The sequence below is a fragment of the Poromitra crassiceps genome, assembly GCF_964638095.1.
Source record: "Poromitra crassiceps genome assembly, chromosome: 15".
Classification (NCBI taxonomy): domain Eukaryota; kingdom Metazoa; phylum Chordata; class Actinopteri; order Beryciformes; family Melamphaidae; genus Poromitra; species Poromitra crassiceps.
The window spans coordinates 16343606-16369708 of record NC_139634.1 but is presented as its reverse complement, the minus strand read 5'-3'; the positions used below and the strand labels follow the sequence as shown (position 1 = coordinate 16369708).

The following is a 26103-nucleotide window of genomic DNA, read 5'->3' as shown; positions in this document are numbered from 1 at the left end:
ACTGCTGTCTGTCTGATTGTACGTTTAAAAACTATGTTCCGCCTCCTTCAGATACGGAAGTATCTGACTTTTGAACAGTGCGCCTGCGTGGAGTTGTCATTTGACAGTCCACCACATGACAGTAACCTCATGCTGCCAGATGAGGGCAGTATTGTATCGTCGCATGATCTCGCGAGAGAATCCAGCTGGCTGGTTTGCAACCACTGCAAAGTTAACACAATGCGATGCGGTCGTGTCTCTCTCTCTCTCTCTCTCTCTCTCTCTCTCTCTCTCTCTCTCTCTCTCTCTCTCTCTCTCTCTCTCTCTCTCTCTCTCTCTCTCTCTCTCTCTCTCTCTCTCTCTCTCTCTCTCTCTCTCTCTCTCTCTCTCTCTCTCTCGCTCGCTCGCTCGCTCTCTCTCTCTCTCTCTCTCTCTCTCTCTCTCAATTCTATTCTATTCAAAGGGCTTTATTGGCCTGATAAGGTGCACCTTATATTGCCAAAGCATACATTAGCAACACTTAGCAATTAGGCTACATAAATCATAAATCACAAAATCTGAAGATATTCAAAGAGGAAGAGAAAAGATATAGGCCTAGTTGGCTAGTTAGTTCACTATGATAATACGAATGCACACCAAACAAACAAAAGCCTAGTAGCCTAATGGTGAGGATCGCCTATCAAGTGTTCAATTTGAATGCAAATCAGTTATCGATTAGCCTACTGTATAATTTCTGCGGTGGAAATGCGCACACCTCGCAGTTAGGGACTGTAGTGTAGGCTAGAGCAAGACAGCCAGGTGCATCATACGGGGCGGGCCAGTCTTTGAAACACACGCCAGCGATCAAGGCGGCCTCACCATCACAACACAGACCAATCATAATAGATACAATACGCGTGCCGCGCATGCCATGCTGCAGCACGTTCTCTCTCTCAGAATGTCTGTGTGTGTGTGTGTGTGTGTGTGTGTGTGTGTGTGTGTGTGTGTGTGTGTGTGTGTGTGTGTGTGTGTGTGTGTGTGTGTGTGTGTGTGTGTGTGTGTGTGTGTGTGTGTGTGTGTGTGTGTGTGTGTGTGTGTGTGTGTGTGTGTGTGTGTGTGTGTGTGTGTGTGTGTGTCTATTTAACTCAGTGTGTAAATCTCTTGTAAATTCAACGTAAATTCATATTTATCATCCACAGAACACTTCACCACTCATGTACATATTGTATATATTTACTCGATTTGATTGCACTTGCAACTTTGCGATTGTCTTTAGTTATCTTCCTATTTCTTATCTCTGTATATTGATGTGACCACTACGCTGCATACAGACAAGACAAATTCCTCTTGTGTAACTTGCATACTGTGGCAATAAAAGTGATTCTGATTCTGATTCTGATTCTGATTCTGAATTAAAAAATATAGGGTAGGCCTACTAGAATTAAGAAGTAGCCTATGTAAACAGCTGTGTAACATTGCAATCAAATATTGCAATCAAAATATCAATCGATCAATAATCAAATATAATCAAATATCCCTCCCTCTCTCTCGTAAATTCAAAATATCTTTATTTTTCGTGGGATGGGAAAGATATGTGAAATAAAAACAAAATGTAAGTACAATAAGTAAATAAAGAATAAATCAATACAGGTCGCACTTGAAAATTAGATCCAGGTCTCAAGGTGATTCACCTGTATAAATAAAGGTTAAATAAAAAAATAACATTGCAACCTTATTATTTAAAATTAACTAAAATATCCAAACAGAAAAAATATTTTGCTCTTTCTCTCTCTATCTCATCCACGCACACACACACACACACACACACACACACACACACACACACACACACACACACACACACACACACACACACACACACACACACACACACACACACACACACACACACACACACACACACACACACACACACACACAGGACAAAGTCCTGCAGGAAAAGGTTAGGGTGAGGTGAACAGTGCAGAGTGCAACATTGACAAACAAACGGCTTGATGCTTCACACCCATCAGCACTTGACCTGACTGTGATCCCAAAGTCTAGATGACATGATCCAAGTAGTCTCTTATATATCCTCAACTCCACCGTGTAAATCAAGTGAAGAAACTTAATGCAAACAGCCTATAACCTGGCTAATACTGAGCTATGAAACTGCCTAACAACTACAGAAGCAAAACTATATATTCAAATGCAATGGTCATCCCCACATATGACCAGTTGGACTCAAGCATAGGTAAACAAAACCAGACCCATTTTATCTCTGTAAGCAGGCTCTCAAAGACACACACACACACACACACACACACACACACACACACACACACACACACACACACACACACACACACGCACACGCACACACGCACACACGCACACGCGTGTCTGCAGGTGTGGAGGCCTTTTCAAAGAAAGCAGACGCCCTGACGCCCAGATCCACAACATTGTTGCACTTGAGGAATTTAGGGCAATTCTCGGACATCTATAAAAATGGGAGGCTGCATGGCTGCACAAATCACTGCAAAACCAAACTCCGGACCATGCAGAGACAGAGCCAGACCACCCTTCTCCCTGGTGCATGGGACGACTTTGACATGTGGCATGACTACATGAACCTGGGCACAATGCTGATGGAGCAACTATGCGTCACCGGTGCTCGCCAGACAGGAGCGAAAGCAACGCCACCACGGGACCAAAAGCAGCCTCGCCAGACAGGAGCGAAAGCAACGCCACCACGGGACCAAAAGCAGCCTCGCCAGACAGGAGCGAAAGCAACGCCACCACGAGACCAACAGCAGCCGGCCTGGACCCAGCAGAAGGAGAAGGAGGACTGTAACTCCACGGAGACCCTGAGCTCCGCCAGCAGCAGCCTTTCGGACACCGCCTCCTCCAGTGGGACTTCCTCGGACTACTGCCGCTTCTGCAAGCAGAACGGGGAAACTGCGGGGGTGTACCGGTCACACAAGCTGAAGTCAGACGACGGGAAGGTGACCTGCCCCGTGCTCTGGAGCTACACCTGTCCCATCTGCGAGGCCACCGGGGAAGGCGCTCATACGCGCCGCTACTGCCCGCAAGCGCAAGCACGTCGCCACGGTGAGATGATGGGGACCATGATGGACCGTCACGGGCCGGAGACCCAGTTTTGGTAACAGCCAATGGACATTAAAAAAAGACTGTATACTTAGGCTTAATAGGCTCTCTAAAAGCCAAATAATGTTTGTCATGTGTTCCTGTTCATGATTTCAATTGTAAAATGTTTGACTGCATCAAGCGCTCAGTGCATGCTGTCCCATGGCAATTGGGTTGCTGACAATTGCTGAAATAACAGACTGTTATTATTATGAGACCTAGCCTACTTTTGGTCGTTATTATTGTTGATCGTTAACACAATAATAATTAATGTTGCTGTTGTGCACTTTTGCCTTGTTCCCCATTCCATTTCAACCCGTCCTATTGTGATGATTCCTACTTATAGCCTACTGTTGCTCAGTGTTCTTTCATGACTGCTGTTTGGGTTAAACATTTCCATATTTTATAACAATAAAAAATAAGGTTTCAAATTGCCTGATTTATTGCAGCAAAAAGAGAAATGCTTTTACTTGTAGCCTAAACTTTGAAAATGTGTTTATATTAGTTAATGCTAACGACCTTGTTCTAACCCATAACAAAGCCCAGCATGGCATACTCAGTGGTGCGTGCTACCAAGGTTATTATATATAGTTAACTAAGCCTGAGTTGGCTGAAATAAAAGGACAAACTAGCCTTTAGTGGGGGGGGGGAGGGGGGGACTAACTGAAACAAAACAACTAAGATAAAATAAACAGAAAATGCATTTAGTTTTAGTAGCATGTTTGGTCAAATTTGTCAACAAGCGTGAGGAGCCATTGGTGCTGTTTATTGAGAGCATTGAGACATAGATGTCTACATCAGCGCATCTCAAAGTGGGGTCTAGGGACCCCCAGGGTTCCTTGAGGGGGTGCCAGGGGGTCCCCAGCAAAAAGATAAATATTTTATTTTCATGAATTCCATCCATAAGTAACACCATGGCAGAATGTATGACAGTTTTGATCAGTTTCATACTTTCTGTAACAAAACATATAAAAGCGAAACTATTATCAAATGGGACCCTGGGACAAAATCTTATCAAATGGGGGTCATGGCCTAATTTGTGTCAATCAGACTCAGACAGCATGAAAAAGTTTGAGAACCACTGGTTTACATGACTGTGAGTCAATTCACAAAGTGTTGTGTTTATTGTATTGCTAGCCTACCCAATACAATTCTGAACTTCTTAAATATTGCCCCTGACAAATATTCTAAGATTAAATAAATAAATAAAACTAATAGTCTACACAAACTAATAAAAAATAAACTGAAATGAGCAAACTTCTTAATTCTTGCCCCCTGACAAATAAATAAATAAAATAGCCTACTCAAACTAATAAAAACTAAATTGAAATTAGCAAACCCACTCTGGAAACTAAACTATAAACTGAATTGAAAAGAAAAATTAAAATTAAATACCTCCTTTCAATTCCCAAATGTAGGTCAGTTTTAGGCTACTCTGCTGCACTCTAGTGGTCATGTGACATATTACAGCAGAGTTCATAGTCATCTGTCTGTCTGTCAACACAAAATTAACTCTGTATTATGTAAGTGAAAGAATATGTTAATTTGGTCATGACTTTTCAAAATGGCAAAAGGATTGTACCAAGCCAACATATCAAACAAAGAACATACTTGTTCAAAGTCAAACATTCAGGCACATAAGTAAACCCTGCTGCCCCCTTCTGGCCATTTAACTGAAAAATGCCTATTATCAAACAGGCCAGTTGGGACAAAGTCTACCTTTAAGAATTGTTTGTTACCTACAACAGTAGTCACTGATAGCAGTTTTATTACCCCCAGCATATTCACCAAGTTCTTCATTTGAAGACAGGCAGAGCTATCTTTATACAATTGGGGGGGAAACTCTAAACTTTGATACTCCGTATGTATATGTGCTGAAGGGTCATAAATCATATGGCTCTTAACACTACATGGGGAATAGTGAGTGAATGAGTGAACCATTCAGAACACGGCTAGTCTTAAAGGAGCACCCCAATATGTTACAGGCTCAGTTCCAAAAATGGTCCTACTTGTTCATACATGTAGTATCAACACAACAGTACTTTCCTTACACACAAGGTTGTTGTCCATCGAAACAGCCTATTTGTGTTCTTAAAAATTGTGTAGTTTCCAACACCGAGCCCTAGTTCCCCGCTGGGAAGCGGAAGAACGGCCATTTTCAATGGAAAAGACAGAAATGACAGGCTCTGGCATGACAAAACAGCTCGGAATTGTAAAGTATGCAATATTTAAGAACAGAAATAGCCTAACTCGAAGGACAACAACCTTGTGTGTAAGGCAAGTACTGTTTTATTGTGATTGCTACATGTATGAACAAGTAGGGCCATTTTGAATGAAGCCTGCAACGCCATGTTGGGGTGCTACGCCGAGACTCAGGATGAGAAACAGGCCAAATCTCACGTCGAGGTTAACAAAAGGCTTATTTCTCTAAAAAATTTGTTTAAATCCATGTTATAAACACTTCTCCTTGACCAAGATAATCCATCCACTTGACAGGTGGAACATCAAGATGGAGATTAGCATGACTATTGCACAGGTCGGCCTTGGGCTGGTCACAATAAAAGGCCTCTCTAAAATGATGTGCCACACACCTGTCAGGTGGATGAATTATCTTGGCAAAGGACAGGTGCTCACTAACACAGATGCAAACAAATGTATGAACAAAATAAGTATTTTGTGTGCATAGAAAAATCTGAGCAAAAACAAATGTTTATATTTTTGTTCAGTATGTTATAGGCATGTTGATTTTCTTCTGTGGTTTAACAGGTTCTAGTGTTCTTAAACAAAGCTGGATGGATCCGTTTCATTCCAGTAACTTCACATTTTCAAACAAACAAATTCAGCGTGTTTTCCCTTTATTGCGTGACACAGCAGGCCAGGCACACACGTTATCATACTTTGCATTGGAACAGTGCTCACAATGTGGTGTTTTCTGTAACAAAAATGCAAACCGTAGCACAGACAACAGAGAAGTAGTACAACTAAAAACAGGGTGATTTCTCCGGGACAGTGATGGGAGGCTGGTTGTCTTCCACAGTGTGTGTTGTCTGGTGATGCATGGGTGATGTCCGTGTTGTCTCCATGTGAACTCGTGTTGTCTGGTGATGTCCGTGTTGTCTCCAATGTAAACTCGGGGAATGGGAGGGGAGAAGACACAGGCTGCTCGACTCATATGCTGTCCAGCTTCTTCAACACATAGGGAGCTGCAAATGAAGGAAACAGAAGATTAGTTTGTTAGTTGCTGTTAGAAAATGCATAATAGTCTATTAAGTCAAATTTAGCAGGGAAAATCCCCACAATATATAGGTGTAACCCTATGTCTTAGGTGTTGACTCCAGTCCCCCGGGCAAGAATCGGGCTCGGGCTAGAGCAGTGGTTCTCAACTGGTGGGACTCGCCAGTGTCCGCGGCCGGCATTACTGTCTTTCAGAGGCTGCGGTGGGCTCATTTTTTCCCTCCGATTTTTATCCCCCGTTAGTGCTAATTTTAATTTATTTATCCTGGTTGCTGCTCCACCCTCTGCCAATCTGGGGAGAGCCGAAACTGGCTCCTTGCTTCCTCCGAGACATGGGCAGTAGCCAGCCGCTTCTTTTCTCCTGACAGGGGAAGCTTCACGGGTAGGACATAGCAAGTGGGAGGATCACGCTATTCCAACGACTTCCCCTCCCTCCGAAGAGGCGCCCCGAACGACCAGAGGAGGCACCACATCAGCAACCAGGATATTGCATGTTTTCATGAAGGGGTTCCTATATGAAGGAAACCCCCAGGGGGCATGGGGAGAACATGCAAACTCCACACAGAAAGGCCCTTTTGACGACCCCACCCGGGCGGCGGGCACTCGAGGACATGCGGACGGGCACGCATTCCTTAAGCGCTCACAGCGTCCCAGGTGGGAATCGAACCCAGGACCTTCTAGCTGTGAGGCGACACCGCTTACCACTGCACCACCATGCCCCCCTGGTGGGCTCATTTTTAAAGCCAGAAAGAAGATATGAAACTAGGAGACCTAGGGCACCCATTGGTAGCAATGAGGGTGGGAATTTCGTCATTTTAGGGGCAGGGCCATCTTGCCTTCGGCATCGCAAATTTTTTTAGGGCACAAGGCCACATGCCAGGGCACAAAGGCAACTGCTCTATTGACATCATGAAGAGTGATTTTTCTGAAATGTGTCTTAAAATGAGCCAATTACACATCATTTGCATAGGGCAGGCTACATTAAAGCAACTGACAGTAGCAGGCTGGTAGCAGGGCACTGCCAAGGTGGCCTTTGGGATCTCAGGGCATCACGGCCAGAGGGAGGGGCAATGGAGGCCATGGCCTCCATGTAATTCCCACCCTGGTACCAACAATCTCCTGCTAAATCGTCAAGAAGGGGGCTAAATAATGCTCCAACTTAAGCAACATTTTGTCAAAGGAAAAACTGGCATGGCCATCACCAGTTTAAACTGGTTTAAAAAGCTTATAGCCATAAAAAAAAATCTGAAATTTGGATCGCGACTTAATGACTAAGTGAGTCACAAGGCTAGAACAGTTGAGAACCACTGGGCTAGAGTGCTGTTTGGTTATTCTCTTTTATTACAAAGACAAACGGAGAGGAGAACAGTATTAGAACAGTCCTTGCAGGTACAATGGGAGGGTAGCACTCAGGCGCTTCTGACAGCTCGCCTGATGGCTCGCTGGGGAAGCGCCCTATTACCTTAGGTATAAAAACGTGTGGAATCCTGTATCGGGCATTAAGCTCACCTTATTTCTGCATTCTGAATGTTTTGGTAGGGTCAGATGGAACTAACTTAGTGGTTATTGTTTGAAGAAAACCAGCTAGTTGTTTGGGACCTGACACCCGAGGCATCCGCACTGACGGTGGTCCCATTTCTTCTTCTACAGTCTTATTTTTATTCTACGGCCGGAGGCTGTGGCAGCAATTTAAAAGAAATATGTGCCTGACAAGGCAGGCAGAGGGGCTGGTGTCAGAGCCGTACCAACGCGGTGGCACAGGGCTGTTGACAGGTAAGGTTGGCAAAGGTCGTTTGTAGACTTTTTTTTTTGTCTATTGTGGAGAACTATCCATTTTCTTGATTGTTCATTTCTTGGATCTGTGATCTCATAGGTCACACCAGGGCTGCAATCCCTGCTGCAGAACCACAAATGGGCCCTTCCATCTTGGGGCAAGCTTATGCATCTGTTGAGCTGGATCATCCAAGAGCACAAGATCTTGTGAGGGTGAAACACCACCTTTTTGTCATACTAGTGCGTGCTTCTGGTGTAGTTTGGATGTAGCAGACGTCTGAGCTGCCTCTATTGATAATATTCTGTTACATCGCCACATGGCCATCTTTGTAAGAACATAACAGGTGATTGTAATCAATTAACATGCCATTACAATCAAATGAGGGTGATGTGTGTATTGTAAAGCGCCATTGGTAAAATAAAATAAAATGCATGCGACATCATGGGAATAGTATGAATAGCATCACTGGAATATGTTTTTGTTGTAGGCCTGTTTGTACTTTCGTGTGGGAAGATATATTGTAACCATAAGGTTGCCTCAGCCAATTAGAAGAGAGAAGCAACAACAGATATCCTAAACGTACATAAAACTAGAATATCATACTAGGTTAGGTTTAAGCGTCAATGTCATCTGTTTGACTGACTACTCACTGACTCGGAGAAGGGCAACGTATATGAGAAAGTTGCGCACGGACGAGATGACGTCTTCACGCATTTTCTTCCTCATCTCTTCTGGGTCCATCTTAGGCCCGAGACCTTCCAGTTTAAACATTCTGGCTGTAGTTTTAACTGGTATTCTTCCTCAGTCTGCCTGTGTAGGTTGAAAAATTATCGTTTCGGAAGAAGCATGGATGAAATCTAAACCGGAAATGCGTATGACGGACCTCACGACAACAACGGCGCCCGCAGAGGGACAAACTTCACGGACGCACCGTACACGTGAGTTTGGAATGGTTTATTATTTGCCTTGTGACTAGCCTATGAAAATGCATTATAGCCCTGCTATATTGATGGGGTCACTCTGACAACAGAGATTGCTGATGATTTCTGATTATTGTCGTATCAGCAACATAGACAGCAAGGTAACACTTCATAATACTGTAACACAAAAAATGGGTAGTTACTGAGGAACGAGTAAGGAACGAACCATTAGTTCATGAATAGTTAATGATTAGTTAATGAGTAGTTGATAGATAGTTCCTTAATGGTAGTTACTTAAGAACTGACCATTAGTTACCATGTTAACGAACCAGTAAGTAATGATTACTTCCCTAATTTTTTTTTTCATTTGTTTTCATTCACTAGTTCATTAATAGTTAATGGGTAGTTCCTTAAAGATCCTTAATGGTAGTTACTTAAGAACTGACCATTAGTTCCCATGGTAGTTACTAAAGAACTGACCATTAGTTACCATGTTAACGAACATGTAAGTAATGATTACTTCCCTAATTTTTTTTTTCATTTGTTTTCATTCACTAGTTCATTAATAGTTAATGGGTAGTTCCTTAAAGATCCTTAATGGTAGTTACTTAAGAACTGACCATTAGTTCCCATGGTAGTTACTTAAGAACTGACCATTACTTACCATGTTAACGAACCAGCAGGAAGTAATGGTGTATTCCTTAGTAACTACTCAGTAAGATGTACTCCTTTACTTGAGGGGGCACAAACATGGGAACTAATGGTAAAGTAAGCAGGAAGTAATGATGCACTAACATGGTAAGTAATGGTAAGGTAATCATGAAGTAACGATGAGTACTCATGAACAACTGGTAAGTATTTGGTGGAGTCATGCTCACGAACATGGTAACTAATAGTCAGTTCTTAAGGAACTACCTGTTCATGAACTAGTGAAATATATTTAAAAAAAATTTTTAGGGAAGTAATCATTACTTAATTAAGGATCTTTAAGGAACTACCCATTAACTATTAATGAACTAGTGAATGAAAACAAATGAAAAAAAAAATTAGGGAAGTAATCATTACTTACTGGTTCGTTAACATGGTAACTAATGGTCAGTTCTTTAGTAACTACCATGGGAACTAATGGTCAGTTCTTAAGTAACTACCATTAAGGATCTTTAAGGAACTACCCATTAACTATTAATGAACTAGTGAATGAAAACAAATGAAAAAAAAAAAATTAGGGAAGTAATCATTACTTACTGGTTCGTTAACATGGTAACTAATGGTCAGTTCTTAAGTAACTACCATTAAGGAACTACCTATCAACTACTCATTAACTAATCATTAACTATTCATGAACTAATGGTTCGTTCCTTACTCGTTCCTCAGTAACTACCCATTTTTTGTGTTACAGTATTATGAAGTGTTACCGACAGCAATATGAACTGACATAGGTTAGAGTCTAGAGTAGACGTGTAACTGCCAACCCTGCCAACACAATTACAATAATCTTATAACAATAATAGCAACAATAATAATATTAATAATAGCTACTGCTAACCGCTCGTACCTAACCTAACCTAATAATATATAATAATAATAATCATAATAATAATCATAATAGCAATAACAACAACAACAATAATAATAATAATAATAATAATAATAATAATAATAATAATAATTATTATTATTATTATTATTATTATTATTATTATTATCATCAAACTGACCTTGTGGAGGCGATGGGGAGGGGCGGGGGGATCCTCGAGGCAGACAGCGGAGGAGGAGGGAGAGAGAGAGAGAGAGAGAGAGAGAGAGAGAGAGAGAGAGAGAGAGAGAGAGAGAGAGAGAGAGAGAGAGAGAGAGAGAGAGAGAGAGAGAGAGAGAGAGAGAGAGAGAGAGAGAGAGGGGTGGCTGGCTTTATTTCTGAGCTCAGGGCCGAGGATTAAGCGGAGAGAGCAGTCCCAATGATGACAGCATCCAGCATAGCCTATAGCCAAACCACCCCCCACACCACACATCACACAGTCCGGGAGGACGACGGGGCCGTTTTTGCGAAAAGAAACATTATTTCTTCTCCTCAGCAGCAGCAGTGATTTATCGGGACACTCTCTCTCCCGGACTGCCGGACCGGTCCGTCTCTCCTCTGAACACGAGGTGAGTCTTCTTGGTATTTCCCCGTGTTATTGTCTGATGAAGGAGCGCCAGCCCGTACGAGGCGTCTGCACCTTGCATCAGTCCCGACCGACCATTTGGATTGATATGATCACCTCATCCAAATGAATAACTGAACCGATGGTCGTTTTGCACATCGCTGCAGGCTACACCCGTGTCCCGGTTTGGGTGAGGCGTGCGGTGGAGTGATTTAAATCGGATTAAGATTAGGCTATAATGGAAGCAACAAAAGAGTGACCTTTTTTCTTTTCTTTGTTTAGCCTACTGGTTTAACTGGCATGGCTGCTGCCACCGATTAGGCTAAAGTTAGAGTTGGTCTAGTCGTGTGAGGGAAATTGATGCGTTAAAGGTATGTATTAAGCATGTATGAGCTGCAATAGACAGTCCAAAGGGCCGATTTGTGGTTAGTTAATAGCCTAATTCTGATAACCAGACTGGGCCGTCCCGGTCATCCCAGGTTATAATGTGGAACTAGCTAGCTAGTTTAGCCTACATTTTTAACCATTGTAGGCAGATCATTGTAGGCTACCCCCCTGGATGCCATTCATCTACCCAGCATTAGCCTATTCACAAACACATGTCTTTATGCTGATAATGGGAATCCACGCATTCCGTGTGCGCAGTGAAATTCCCGTCACTGGAGTGGATGCAGGCTGAAAACGAACCGGCTAAATCCAGAAGGATCAAGGGATGCCAAGTGTCTGGGTTGTAAAACACGCATATTATGAATGGGAGTCAGTCGTCTTTTTTCCTCCTTTTGCGCGTAATCGTAGCCTATGTATCCTCCGGGCAGCAGAAAGGCGACGTGCAGCCTCTCTCCCTGTCCTGCACACGCTCCCCCCGTGCCGTGCCAGGCATGACAAGCGCAACACAACTAGACCGGAACGATGCGTTTTGCTGTTCTGGGGCCTTCGTTTAACGCATGACATGATTCAATATGACCGCTGATTACGCTTCCATTGAGACATGTGTAATTACCGCTGCCTTGCCTTCACGGGAATGTGACTGGAATGGAGAGAAAATGTAGATCTCGATTAGCCTAATCTTTTATTGTGTTTTTTAAGAGCATCATGTATAGGCTGTAGTGCCCCCCCCCCCCCACACACACACACCCCTAATTGCTATTTTTGCTCCTGTGATGTGTGTCTATGCCACTCGTGTTTTAATTGAAAGGACTGTTACTATCTCTTGCTAATGAGGTGACAAATAACCATGGATGTTAGGTATCTTGCTTTTGTGTTGCTTGTGTGTGTGTGTGTGTGTGTGTGTGTGTGTGTGTGTGTGTGTGTGTGTGTTCATGTGCGCGCTCATGCCTGTGCTCTGCCAGCGCTGCAGGCCTTGTGCGGTGACTCAGGGATGCACTGTATGATAGAACATGCGATGGGAGTGTTGTTGCTCCGAGGTCACTCGGCCAGAGGAGAAAGACGACCGGACAGAACTCGCACATCAGGAAAGACTTGCTGCCTGTCCGCGTTAGCCCAGAACGGCCCCGACTGTCTGGCTGCTGCTCTGTCCCACTTACTCCAGCCAGCCAGCCAGCCAGCCAGCCAGCCAGCCAGCCAGCCAGCCAATCAAACAGACAGTCTCCCATCCCCTCCCTCCAGTCATAGCTGCTTGTCTCGGGGGCACTTGGTGGTATCGGCCGGGGCTGGTGTCTGCTGCTGCTCCAGCCCATTGCCTCCACCACCAATCATTAGATCAATCAATAATTGACACAGTTAGGTAATCAGAATCATATTCTTGCACCAGAAACACTTTGGCTATAGGAGACTGCTGAAAAAAATCCATATCAGTAAAGGAATTCAATTAATTCATAGCTCGATGGGTTACGTGCCGATGGCAGTGGGCGGATGTGGGCTGTAACTTGGGTGGATGTTGGGTGGATGTTGGATGGATGGATGCATGGGTGGATGGGTGGGTGGGTGGATGGATGGATGAATGATGGATGGAGGGATGGAAAGAGGATGAATCTGGGAATCGAGTGGGAAATACACATCTGTATCCTTCTCTCGATCTGTACCAGCGTTACTCACCGGCAGACGTGACCTCATTGATTTGACAGCTCAGCGGTGATGGCACACTTGACTGGAAGTGGCTCCATAATATAGGCCACAGTCTATTTATGAATAATAGCTACACACAAAGAGACAGAAAAGCAGTGGACTAAGGCCACAAAAAAGTCTAAAGCCTCAGCAAATGTCGGCTGTTCTCTCCCCTCACCCTAACCCTACTCTTCTCTGTGATATGAAATATTGAAGTCCTCGCTCGAGTCGCTATATGCAAGTATTCTGCCAGAGGCCTATTGTACTGTAGCTGCTGGCTTCCTGGCTGACCTAATATTACTCTTACTTACAGATAAGACCTCTATTATGCATCTATTATGTATTTTACCATCACTGAGGTGAAGGAAATTGGCCAGGACAGCCACAGAAGAACCGAGGCGGCCAGTTTTCCAGACTCCCCCGACATCCATCGAAGATCCAGAGGCCTCCTCCAGACAGCGAGCGAGGAGGACGTCCAGGCATCCCCCGCCAGTCTCTCTCTTTCCGGATCAGAACCATCGATACAGATCGGCAGCACAACGCAGCAGCGCACTATTAATCTTCAAAAAGAGGCATTATTTAATAGTGCACCGGGGGAACTGAGGCCTCTACAGGTCGCTGATGAAATGAGCAGGAAGGTCAGTCTTCATAACACTAATGGACTGAGCTGACCGGCTGAATGAGGAGCAGGACGCTGGATTTGATTATGTCTGGAGGAGACGCAGCACAAACATAGCCAACGAAAAAACAAACAACCAACATCTGTATTGTCGGCTGAGTTGTTTACTAAACAACACATTATGCGATCACGGCCCTCTCACTGACTACAACAACGAGAGTTTGGTGCGTGCTGAATTTAGTCTGGCGCACATTTGGAAAAACGGTTGTATTTTGTGAACTCTACTCTACTTGTCAAACTGCCTCACAAGCTTAAATCAAGCTCACCTCAAGTCGTCCAAATATTCATATTTGTGCCAAGTCGGCTGTTGGACAGAATGTGCGCTGTGGCCTCTGTCCAACTTGGCCGGCCAGCAGCAGCAGCAACAACTGTGAGTCCGAGTGAATTGTTGCATTGCTGAAGAGACCCCTGCTGCTGCCCCGCACCTCATGCAGTGCAGCTGTATCCGGTGTGATAGCCTAGCCTTCAGCTGGCCGTGTGTGTGTGTGTGTGTGTGCGCGCGCTCATGTGTGTGAGAGTGAGTGTGTGTGTGTGTGTGTGTGTGTGGGGGGGGGGGGGTTGTTGGTTACAGAGGGCACATTTGGGAACGAGATGTCAATAGCAGCAGCTGGCGCTTTCACAGAATAAGAGTTGTTCAGTCAGTCAGTCAGTCAGTGTGCGGGAATACTGCTAGAGTCTGGTGATAGAGTTACCAATCATATGTTGTATACCTCTCCCTTATCACATTAGGGGCTATGGCTTACGTGTGTGTGTGTGTGTGTGTGTGTGTGTGTGTGTGTGTGTGTGTGTTGTGTGTGTGTGTGTGTGTGTGTGTGTGTGTGTGTGTGTGTGTGTGTGTGTGTGTGCATGCGTGTGCTGCTGGATTGCATTAGCAGAGAGCAGAGGTGCTCTGGCCGGCCTGGCTTCATTCGTCGTTGTGGACAGCTGAATGGCAGGAATTTGATCAACAATCCGTGACGTAGAACGTCAGCCTGCCTCCGTCACTATGTATTGTGTTGTTGTTTAGTGGAGGCCTGCCTCCGTCACTATTGTGTTGTTGTTTAGTGGAGGCCTGCCTCCGTCACTATGTATTGTGTTGTTGTTTGGTGGAGGCCTGGACGAGCTGTGTGTCTGGGCCTTTTTTCAGAAGGACTCAGTCAACCCGGTCCAGCGCGGATAGGTCCAGTCCATTCCAGTCCTGCTCTGTCTGATAGGTCCAGTCCATTTCAGTCCTGCTCTGTCTGATAGGTCCAGTCCATTTCAGTCCTGCTCTGTCTGATAGGTCCAGTCCATTCCAGTCCTGCTCTGTCTGATAGGTCCAGTCCATTCCAGTCCTGCCCTGTCTGATAGGTCCAGTCCATTCCAGTCCTGCTCTGTCTGATAGGTCCATTGCATTTCAGTCCTGCTCTGTCTGGCCTGCTACAGTGATTGGATTTAAAGCTGTGTTGTGCCCAGCTGGCCGCACATAGGAACAGCCACCATTGCCAATTCAACACGACCTCTCAATCCCTGAGGACAGAGAGAGAGAGAGAGAGAGAGAGAGAGAGAGAGCGAGTGGGGAGTATTTCTATTTCGATGAACTGCTCGTAACAGTAGGCAGGGTTGAGCAAGACTGTATTACCAGAGACAGAGGGACTGTGTGTGTGTGTGTGTGTGTGTGTGTGTGTGTGTGTGTGTGTGTGTGTGAGAGAGAGAGACAGAGACGAGAGAGAGAGAAAGTGGGCGATTGTGTTGGCAAATCAAACAGAGAATGGTGGGTTGAGAGAGAGAGAGATATGGGTTTGTGTCAGAGAAACAACATCCAGAGATAAAGAAATAGAAACCGATAGATAGATTTAGGGATGCCGATATTAACATTGCTGTTATGGCTGATTATCCTGGGTAAACCCAGCCTCCACGTGTCAGTCAGGTAGAAACCTACGCTACAGACAGTCTCTGACATCACGTAGAAACTTACACTACAGACACAGTCTGTGACATCACGTAGAAACTTACACTACAGACACAGTCTGTCACGTCACGTAGAAACTTAAGCTACAGACACAGTCTGTCACGTCACGTAGAAACTTAAGCTACAGACACAGTCTGTCACGTCACGTAGAAACTTATGCTACAGACACAGTCTGTCACGTCACGTAGAAACTTAAGCTACAGACACAGTCTGTCACGTCACGTAGAAACTTATGCTACAGACACAGTCTGTCACGTCACGTAGAAACTTAAGCTACAGACACAGTCTCTGACGTCACGTTGAAGGCTGGGTTCACCCAAGCTAATAGCTGATCATCAATATTTACGGACTTCGAAATGATCTGTATAAAAACAAGTTTCTATGATCATCAAATTTTGTACATACCGAAAAACACATGTAAACACAGTGAATTTGAGAAAGTAACGTCTTTCTTTATTTCCAAAACATTTGGAAAAGCCCATAAATAATAGATAAATAATTTACTGCATTCTTTCCTCTCAATATGAGATGATTTTGGATGATAGGCATTGCAATAATAAACGATATTAACATTGCTGTTATTTTGCTCATCGGACCGATAGCGATATATTAAAAAGTGACCAACATCGGCTGATACCGATATGATTGACGACGTATCGTACATCCCAGATAGATAAATTCATTCGTGACCAACTGCCTATCCAAATAATATTCTGTTTGCATTGAAGATAGAGAAACAAGTACAGAGAGAAAGAGACAGACAGAGAGAGAGCAGAAGGGAGAGAGTGACAGAGGAAAACAGACAGACAGAAGGAGTGGAAGGCCAGACAGGCGAGAAGCCTTGCTGATGAGTTGCGCGGCGACTTAAGGACACGACGCTTCACGAATGACTATTGATTTGGAAGCAGATTAGGAGCAGGACTCATCACAGCAGCACACAGACGGAGAGGCCACGGATTTGAGTCACACCAAACGACTGTCACCTCGTTAGCAAGAGAGAGTAACAGTCCTTTCAATGAAAACACGAGTGCGTCCAGCTATTCACACACAGCAGAGAAGAAGGCGAAAAACAACAACGACGACGACATGGCGAATGGTAATGCTTCGACTGACCAATACATCAATGTCCGCCGCCGGGCTGTGTTTGCGCTGGGTTGGTGGAGAAATGCTGCATCTATCAGCCTTTCCCCACCTTCTCCTTTCCAGCACGCTGGAGAGACACTTTTGTTCTCTCTATTCTCTCTCTGCCCTCTTCACCCTCTTTAACATTCTCTCCCCTTCTGCACCCCCCACTCCAATATCCTGTCCTTTCTCCGCCTTGACCAATTCTCTTCTTCTCCCCCCTTTTCTCTCCCCCTCTCTCGGCCCCTCAGACCCCCCCCCCCTCCTCTCTCCTCCCCCTCTCCCCTGCAAACCCCTGCTATATACCTCTTTCTTCCTTCTTATTCTACTGTTCTCCGTGCTCTTCTCGGTCTTGTTGGCAAAGTGGCAGAAGGCCCCGGCTAGCTGCGTTAGCCACCATGCATTATTCATGTGCCCCCTGTAATCTGTGTGTGTGGGTCCCATGCTCTTCTTCTGCTGGCTTTTCACTGGCACACACATGGGCCTGGTGAAAGAGCTCTGTGTGTGGGACACAGGGGCCTGCTGGAAGAGCTGCACAGATGGGACTATCAATTCCCATGATTTCCGCTCCCCTCGCCGCGAATAAAGCCCGGCGGAGAGCGAGAGAGTTGAGTTGAGCTCGCAGATCATTCAAGTGAGCAAAATGAGCTGGTTTCCTTCGACAAGATGGAGAATGTTTATTCAGTGTCGCTCCCAATCCGACAAACTAGGCTTTTTGCACAAAGCGCTCCCCCAAGGGTATTTGTCTCCCCGACTAGCGGCTGGCTTAGGTTTCAGCCTCCTACCCTGATGTTTCAGCCTACCCTGATGTTGATATGAAAGAGTGCCAGGCGGATCTCCGTCCGCCTGGCAGCGTCTCTCCCACCAAGCGACCGCCACATCACGACTCACAGGCTGTCCTCTGCTTTTAGAGAGCGTGCCCAGTAAGAACTGTTAACTGAAGCGGGCGGGATGAAATTTTAATTTAGACTCGCCGACAGAGATGGAGTGCCTCCGCCTCGTCTCCACATCGCCATGTGCTTTCGAGGCTGCAGGGACGTAGAGGGAGAGAGAGAGACAGAGAGAGAGAGAGCAAGTGAGAGAGAGAGAGAGAGAGAGAGAGAGAGCCTTGGGGACCAGAGGAGGAGCCCCTTGGAAAACCACAACCACATAGCTGGTTTGGACTCACATCTGCTTTGCTTGACATACTTACACGCTCGCTCTGAGAAGATCAACAACTGGAATATACTAGCTCTGTTACTGACAAAAAGCAAGGCAGATAATGATTGGCACTACAATGTGAGAATAGCGAGGAAGCGGTTGTCCGTGGTTGGCGATTGGTCCGCGTCTCGTTCTAAATATAAACCCGGGGGTGGGAGGGGGGGGGGGGGGGGGGGGGGGTGGGAGGTGCGGATGTCCGTGTGGTTCATGGATTCTGACACGTCCGCCTGATGGGATTTCTCTGCTCTGCTCTGCGCAGGTGGCCGTAGCAGATTGGGATCGTTCCTGATGATCACGGAGAGCCGCCCTCCACCTTGTGTCAGCCAATCGCGGAGGGGCTGCGGAGCGGATGTCTCAGAGGGCGAGAGGCTATTTGTGTTGTGGAGTCCTGAAGAGACACGCTACATCACGGTGAGTCACACAGTCACTGAATGTCATGAGGAGATGATCCTGCTGCTTTCAGGACAGAAAGCAGCTCTGAACCCTGGTATAAAAATCAAAGCTTGTCACGTCTGACATCTACAAAGAGAACATCCAACAGTTGGAAGCACACAGAAGCACACCTGCTTTACTACCATTGATGGTTTAGTGTAGGTAAAAGGGCGAGGTGTTTTGTAAAGAGAGAGAGTAGTAAGCCTCTTCTTATTCAAGTGGATCAGATGCTCCAGACTCAGGCGTGTCAAACTCATTTTAGTCCACGGGCCACATGCGACCCAATTTGGTGTCAAGTGGGCCAGACAAAGAAAATCAATAATAACCTATATATGACAAAACCTCCATGTTTTCCAGTTTCTTTTAGTGTAAAGAATTACAGGTACAACCCTACAACACGTAGGCTTATCTCAGCTACCATCAAGCACATTATCTCTGTACTGTGCATTACAATCAGGGGTGTAGTCGAGGGTCAACGCAAGTAAACAATTAACCCACCCCTTTGAAATGAGGCAGATAATTTACTCACCTATTTTCAGATCAACTGTATCAATGAATGAGGGCAAACAAGGGGGGTAAACTACCGGTACTCACCTTGGATAGTTTCCCCACCTCTGTATTTATCACTACACCCCTGATTACAATTGATGGCAACTGTGCAATTCTCTATAGTCAAGCAAAGGTAATGAAATCAGCTGACCATTTAGTGATTACCGTAATACAGATAACATGAATAGGCTTAATATGTAACTTGCTCATGAAACCTGGTATCTCTTAGCCTTCACAAGTGCATCACATTGGATTGAAGGACTTCTCAGTGCAATTTTAACCCTTTGCAAAGTCATCCTTTGGGCCGGATTGGACCCTTTGGGGGGCCGGATCTGGCCCCCGGGCCGCATGTTTGACACCCCTGCTCCAGATTAAAATATATATATATATATGCCGCCCGGAGAGAGTGTCATCAGATATGACCACCTGACTCGGCAAGGACAAAGACAGAGACAGAGAGAGAAGAGAGATCTTCACCTGACTCAGCAGCACTGACTGCAGCACTGATGCACATACAACACACACACGCACACACACACACACACACACACACACACACACACACACACACACACACACACACACACACACACACACACACAAACACACACACACACACACACACACACACACACACACACACACACACACACACACACACACACACACACACGCACATTCACACATTCACACAGGGAAAAATTCTCTTAGCAGTCCAAACCGTTTCAGGACCTTTAAGAGGAGCTGATGGGCCTGTCGGCGGGGGCGGGGCCGGGCGGGTCAATAACCACGGCGTGTGGCGTAGCGGCAGCTGTCAGTCACCCAGCCTCGCTCATCCGCTTCCTCGTCCGCGTCAATCTGGCTGAATGGGGGATCAGCGGGAGGTGCTAAAGTGACACCCCGGCCGGTCTGCGCTCTCGCAGGAAGAGAGCTTCTCTAATCCTCTTACGGGACAGAGGCCGCACTACTGCTACCGAGGGCGGCTAGTCAGCACTAGCCTCTGGTCTACCACAAATCACATCAGCGGAGGGTTAGCTTTAGCTACCGCGGGAATCCCATCTGACGCTCAAATCCAGCCAGATTGTTTGTGAAAAGAGAGAAAAAAACGAATGTGTGACTGTGTGTATTCTCGCCACTCTCCTGTGAATATGTCTTGTGGTAGTGACATTAACAGTCCTTATTGATTGCATTGCAGCTCGTAATGATTCCGCATAACTCAGGACTTGGAAAGTACAGCAAGATAACTGCACCGTAATGACTTCAGGCATGTTTTAAAAATGCCCGGGACAAGTGTGCTAGTTTCTAGTTTGTCCCCCAAGGACAAAAACAAGGTTGTGCTTCCTCGAAGACCTTCACCAAAGTTTCTGTCTCGGGCTTCCGGAAGTTTCCTCCACATTTCAGGGAGCTGATCAAACAAAGCTGCCGGCTGCAGAGGCCGAGGTATCGAGCGGCTGGTTTCTGGAGCGCATTCATCATCGTTAGCCCGTATCGATCAGGTCCGGGTCGCTACTGTTGCCGTCCCTGCCAAAGTTCCTTTCCCTGCCATGTGGGGTCACACGGTCCAGTACAACAGCAGATGTACTGTATCAAACACCAGACCATGACAGGATAGTAGCTAAATATGTCGTTTAATCGCCCATCCGATGCATTTACTTTGGAGGATGTTTAGTTGTCTGGAAAAAAAACAACAGATCAAGCGCACCTCAACTACTTCAAATCTTCAAAGGCCACTTACTTTCATTCACACTCCTGTAGAAGAGATAACAGCATAAAGACTGTCCAGGGAATGATCAGAAGATGCAGACGGCCAGCGCTGATCTCTGGATGGGCCCGCAGAGAGGAGGCTGCTGGCCTTGAGTTGTGGTGCAGAGTTCAGCACTGGTCTCTGGATGGGCCCGCAGAGAGGAGGCTGCTGGCCTTGAGTTGTGGTGCAGAGTTCAGCACTGGTCTCTGGATGGGCCCGCAGAGAGGAGGCTGCTGGCCTTGAGTTGTGGTGCAGAGTTCAGTGCTGGTCTCTCTGGATGGGCCTGCAGAGAGGAGGCTGCTGGCCTTGAGTTGTGGTGCAGAGTTCAGCACTGGTCTCTGGATGGGCCCGCAGAGAGGAGGCTGCTGGCCTTGAGTTGTGGTGCAGAGTAGAGGTCTTCACGGGTCCAAAATCACGGACCCGGACCCTAATGGACCCGGGACATTTGTGCCCGGACCCGGAGTGGAGCCGTCTATTATTAGAAATCTGAGACCCGGCCCCGTTCAGAACCGATAAATGTCGGACCCGTGTGGACCCGTATATTATTAGAAATCTGAGACGCATGCAGATGCATGGCTGAAAAGTCCCCTGGCTAACGTTAAATGCGAAGGGACACGCCGCCAACATCTTCACTGTGCGTGGCGTGCATTAGAAAGTGCGTTTCACAGTGATACATGGGGGCTGCTAGTACTGTTAACGCTAGTTAGATAGTACAGTAGTGTGGCAGTCTCTAATATGCTACCGCCGTTCATTCCCCCAAAAGCACACACAACAGCGCTAGAAACAATCACATACATGTTGTGACTTGTGTACTCACCATGCGATCATCAAATAATAATCCAAAGTACGCAAAACTGTCATTTTCAAAGTAAATCCATAGCGAGAGGAACCAGCAAGAGTGGTTCCAAGAGGGTTACCTCTCTGCAACGAAAATCACTTCCTTGTTTGCCTGAGACGCATGTGTACCCATGCGCTCACAATACATGCGCTTTATGTAAACGAGGAAGTAATGTAATTTTCGTTGCAGATGGGAACGCTCTTTGCTACTTATTTTCTCTATGGATTTACTTGCAGTTTGTGACAACAAGCCTCACGTGCGCTGTTTTGATGCGTTTCCCTCGTGATCAGCGCTGATCACGGGTCTTCTCGGATCCACTCTTATTACACATAACGATAAATAGACCCGGACCCGTGGGGACCTTAATTGACCATAAGAAATATGGACCCGGACCCGTACGGGTCTCGGAACGGGTCCCGGGTCCTAGGGTCCGAGTAGACCCGTGAAGACCTCTAGTGCAGAGTTCAGTGCTGGTCTCTCTGGATGGGCCTGCAGAGAGGAGGCTGCTGGCCTTGAGTTGTGGTACAGAGTTCAGTGCTGGTCTCTGGATGAGCCCGCAGAGAGGAGGCTGCTGGCCTTGAGTTGTGGTGCAGAGTTCAGTGCTGGTCTCTGGATGGGCCTGCAGAGAGGAGGCTGCTGGCCTTGAGTTGTGGTGCAGAGTTCAGCACTGGTCTCTGGATGGGCCTGCAGAGAGGAGGCTGCTGGCCTTGAGTTGTGGTGCAGAGTTCAGTGCTGGTCTCTGGATGAGCCCGCAGAGAGGAGGCTGCTGGCCTTGAGTTGTGGTGCAGAGTTCAGTGCTGGTCTCTGGATGAGCCCGCAGAGAGGAGGCTGCTGGCCTTGAGTTGTGGTGCAGAGTTCAGTGCTGGTCTCTGGATGAGCCCGCAGAGAGGAGGCTGCTGGCCTTGAGTTGTGGTGCAGAGTTCAGTGCTTGTCTCTGCCTGGATGGGCCTGCAGAGAGGAGGCTGCTGGCCTTGAGTTGTGGTGCAGAGTTCAGTGCTGGTCTCTGGATGAGCCCGCAGAGAGGAGGCTGCTGGCCTTGAGTTGTGGTGCAGAGTTCAGTGCTGGTCTCTGGATGAGCCCGCAGAGAGGAGGCTGCTGGCCTTGAGTTGTGGTGCAGAGTTCAGTGCTTGTCTCTGGATGGGCCTGCAGAGAGGAGGCTGCTGGCCTTGAGTTGTGGTGCAGAGTTCAGTGCTGGTCTCTGGATGAGCCCGCAGAGAGGAGGCTGCTGGCCTTGAGTTGTGGTGCAGAGTTCAGTGCTTGTCTCTGGATGAGCCCGCAGAGAGGAGGCTGCTGGCCTTGAGTTGTGGTGCAGAGTTCAGGCAGCGCTGGCAGCCACACTTCTCTGGGGTTTGACTGAAAACTGTCCCATCCCTCATTAAGTCCCCCAGTGCTCCCAGGTTTAAACAGCAGGCTAAGCAGAAAGTGCGCTGCTGCGGATTTTCTTTTCTTTTTTACCTTTATTTATTCAGGGGCGTTACTAGTAAACATGCAGGTTTGATTCTCCATCCTCTTTTTGGGGATAAAGGTGTAGTTTGGTCCTCATGCATCCTACTGTAAATGTATCATATCGCCCTTTTGTTACGACTCGCATCACCTCGATGAATGCATATGACGTGTTGCTATTCACATCGACTACCCCCCCCCCCCCCTCTCTCTCTCACACACTCTCTCTCTATCCCTCTCTCTCTCTCTCTCTCTCTCTCTCCTATTCACATATCTGATTATGCAGTGTATTCAGGGCAGGCTACATGCTCTGCATATAAAAACGGTGCAGGCGAGATGCAAATGTAGCTGTTGCACTATTTCAGCGCTGAACGCACAGTCCAAGAAGACACAAGCAAACTCTCTTTTTTTTCCGACCTCACAATCCTTTCATCTCCGTCCCCAGTGTCTCTCCTTATCTCTGTCCTTTGTCTCTCTGGGACGTTGTCACTCATCCCTCTCTCGCTCTCCTCCTCTGTCTGTCTCTAGTTAAATGGAGGAGAAGGAGCGGTGTAGGAGCAGGTCTCCGGCTCGGGGGACCAGTCGGGTGCAGCAGGTGGTGGGGACCATAATAAGACGCACCCGCGAGTCGCTTAGCAGGTACAGTATAACCCAGGGGGTCGAAGGTGAACAGGGGCTCGGGGGCAAAAATGCCCCCAAAAGTTCATAAAATGCTAGTGAGATTAAAAAACAAGGCGTCGAAAAGCCCCTGATAGGATAACTGACATTTGACCCTATTTACATGTATTACAGTATTCACATGCGGATGTGACTACTCACCTCGTGGGCCACCGTAGGTGATTCATGAGAGCTCATAACTAGGGGGATCTTTCCCCCCCCCCCAGTGCATTGTGGGTAAGAACATTTGAGTGGTATTTGATCAGAAAACAACTGAGCACGCAGCCTGCAGCAGGAGGAAGTGTTGGCACCATGCTGCCAGCAAGAGCAGGAAACGCTGATCCCATACAAACCACTGCAAGGGGTAGATGGACCCTTTGGGGACAAGGAGAGGAAACAGCTCAGCTTCTTCTGCAACCAGTTTCCAGCAATGGGAAAGAAGTGAAAACACATCATAGTGGTGCCAAATAATATATCATTTCACTGTTAATTAAATAGAATTGTGCCTGAAAAGCACCACAATGGACCTAAAAATGGCAAAAAAAAGTTACTTTTTTTGAATGTCCTACCCTGATATGAACACACACACACACACACACGCACACAGACTTTGAGATGCATAGTTGAGTGCATATTCAAAAACAGCCTGTCCCTGTCGCACACAAACACACCCCACGCTGAACCACAAAATATGCTTTGAAGAGCCCTTCATTCCCTCGCAGTCCGCTAAGTGTTTTCTGGTTCTGAGGCGGCGCAACAGGAAGTGCGGCTCATCAAACATCTCGCCGTGTCACCACCACCAGCTGACCCGGGGAGCGGGTCTGACAGAGCCTGATGCGTTTAAACACAACAACAGTTCCGTCCCACGCCATCAGCGCATATAGAGATCATTAATGACCGTTTTATAGGAATGTGATGTCAGCTGCCTTGTTCCGTGTAGAGATGTAATGTTAGACTTCTGTAGTTAACATTAGCCGGAAGCAAACAGAGCTTATAGCACTGCTTTCACAACCAGAAACGATAGCAGGTGAAGAAAGATCTTCCATGATGTGACATTGTGTGAAATGAGAAGAAAATAATGGGGTGTTTTGTGCAAATTTGCTGGTCGGAAGTTAGATTTTCACACCGATACAACTTTCACTTCCTTTGATTAATTAGCCAGCGCATACACCATTTGTATGAAGTGATTTTGCAGAGTTGGATCTCTCTTGCTTACAGTACCCAACCTGATTTGTAGCTCTTGATTGGTGTGTTGTTGTGGCCAGCGGTCAGGTAACCTCTCGCCTCTCTTCCCCTCGTCTGACCTCCTCAGAGAGCGGTTGCTAGGCGACGGGCGCTCGACACGCTCCAACAGTCTGACCAATCAGAACTTCCATGTGAAGCTGACGTTGCAGATCACCCGGGACCCGGTTCTGGATGGTACCAGCGGACATGGCTTCACCCTCACAGCCAACGCACCCCTGCTGGTCAGGGACGTCGCCACAGGTACATGGGTGGGTGTGGCGAGGTGATGTGGTGGGTAGGTAGGTAGATATAGAGAGAGAGAGAAAGGATGTTGTGTTTGTTTATGTGGATGAGTGCACTTTGCTTCCCTGCTCCCCCTTCAAATGACCACCTGCTTCATGCAACAGGGCCCTGCCTACAGCAAGACAGATTTACATTCTCTCTCTCTCTCTCTCTCTCTCTCTCTCTCTCTCTCTCTCTGTCTCTCTCTCACACACACACACACACACACACACACATGCACGTACATTGACTCTCTCCTGGCATTCAGACTGCGAGGCGCGGTGCCAGGAAAGCCATGGAAACAACAGAGCCACCTGCTCATCCCTTTTTAGATTCAATCACTTTTCATTTAAAGTTTGATAGGCGAGCGAGAGAGAGGGAGAGAGAGTGTGAGAGAGGGAGAGTGTGTGAGAGAGAGAGAGTGAGAGAGAGTGTGAGAGAGGGAGAGTGTGTGAGAGAGAGAGGGAGAGGGAGAGAGAGAGGGAGAGAGAGAGAGAAATGCTGAGCCATGAGTTTTCTGTCTCTCTCGTGGAATCAGCTGATAAATGCCTGAGCAGGGTCCAACATTGCCACCAACTCAATAATCGTTTATTTGCTGCCAGAGAGAGAGAGAGAGAGAGAGAGAGGGAGAGAGAGAGAAGAGCAGACAGAAAATGACAGAGGAAGAGGGAACAGACAAAGGCCGACAAACAAATATGGCGCGAGAGAGCAAAAGAGAGAGCGTGAATGTGCGAAAAGAACAGAGCAGAGCACAGGGAGGAGGGG

The 26103-nt window shown here is 46.6% G+C and overlaps 2 protein-coding genes across 2 annotated transcripts in view; one reads left to right on the top strand and one right to left on the bottom strand.

The window, feature by feature from the left end:
- Window positions 1-5947: 5947 nt before the first annotated feature.
- tomm5 (translocase of outer mitochondrial membrane 5 homolog (yeast)) lies at window positions 5948-8974 on the bottom strand. Its single transcript, XM_083652093.1, has 2 exons — window positions 8764-8974; window positions 5948-6308 (listed from the first exon to the last, which is right to left on the bottom strand). Exons 1-2 carry the CDS (start codon window positions 8882-8884, stop codon window positions 6274-6276), a joined length of 156 nt encoding a protein of 51 aa, XP_083508219.1. The 5' UTR covers window positions 8885-8974; the 3' UTR covers window positions 5948-6273.
- A 14733-nt stretch (window positions 8975-23707) lies between these two features.
- Window positions 23708-26103, top strand: part of frmpd1b (FERM and PDZ domain containing 1b) — a gene marked incomplete at both ends in the record, with an annotated part of 18663 nt that continues 16267 nt past the window's right edge. Inside the window, 2 exons of the mRNA XM_083651701.1 lie at window positions 23708-23814; window positions 25145-25317. Coding sequence (XP_083507827.1) covers window positions 23708-23814; window positions 25145-25317 — 280 coding nt within the window. The remainder of the gene's footprint in view (window positions 23815-25144; window positions 25318-26103) is intronic.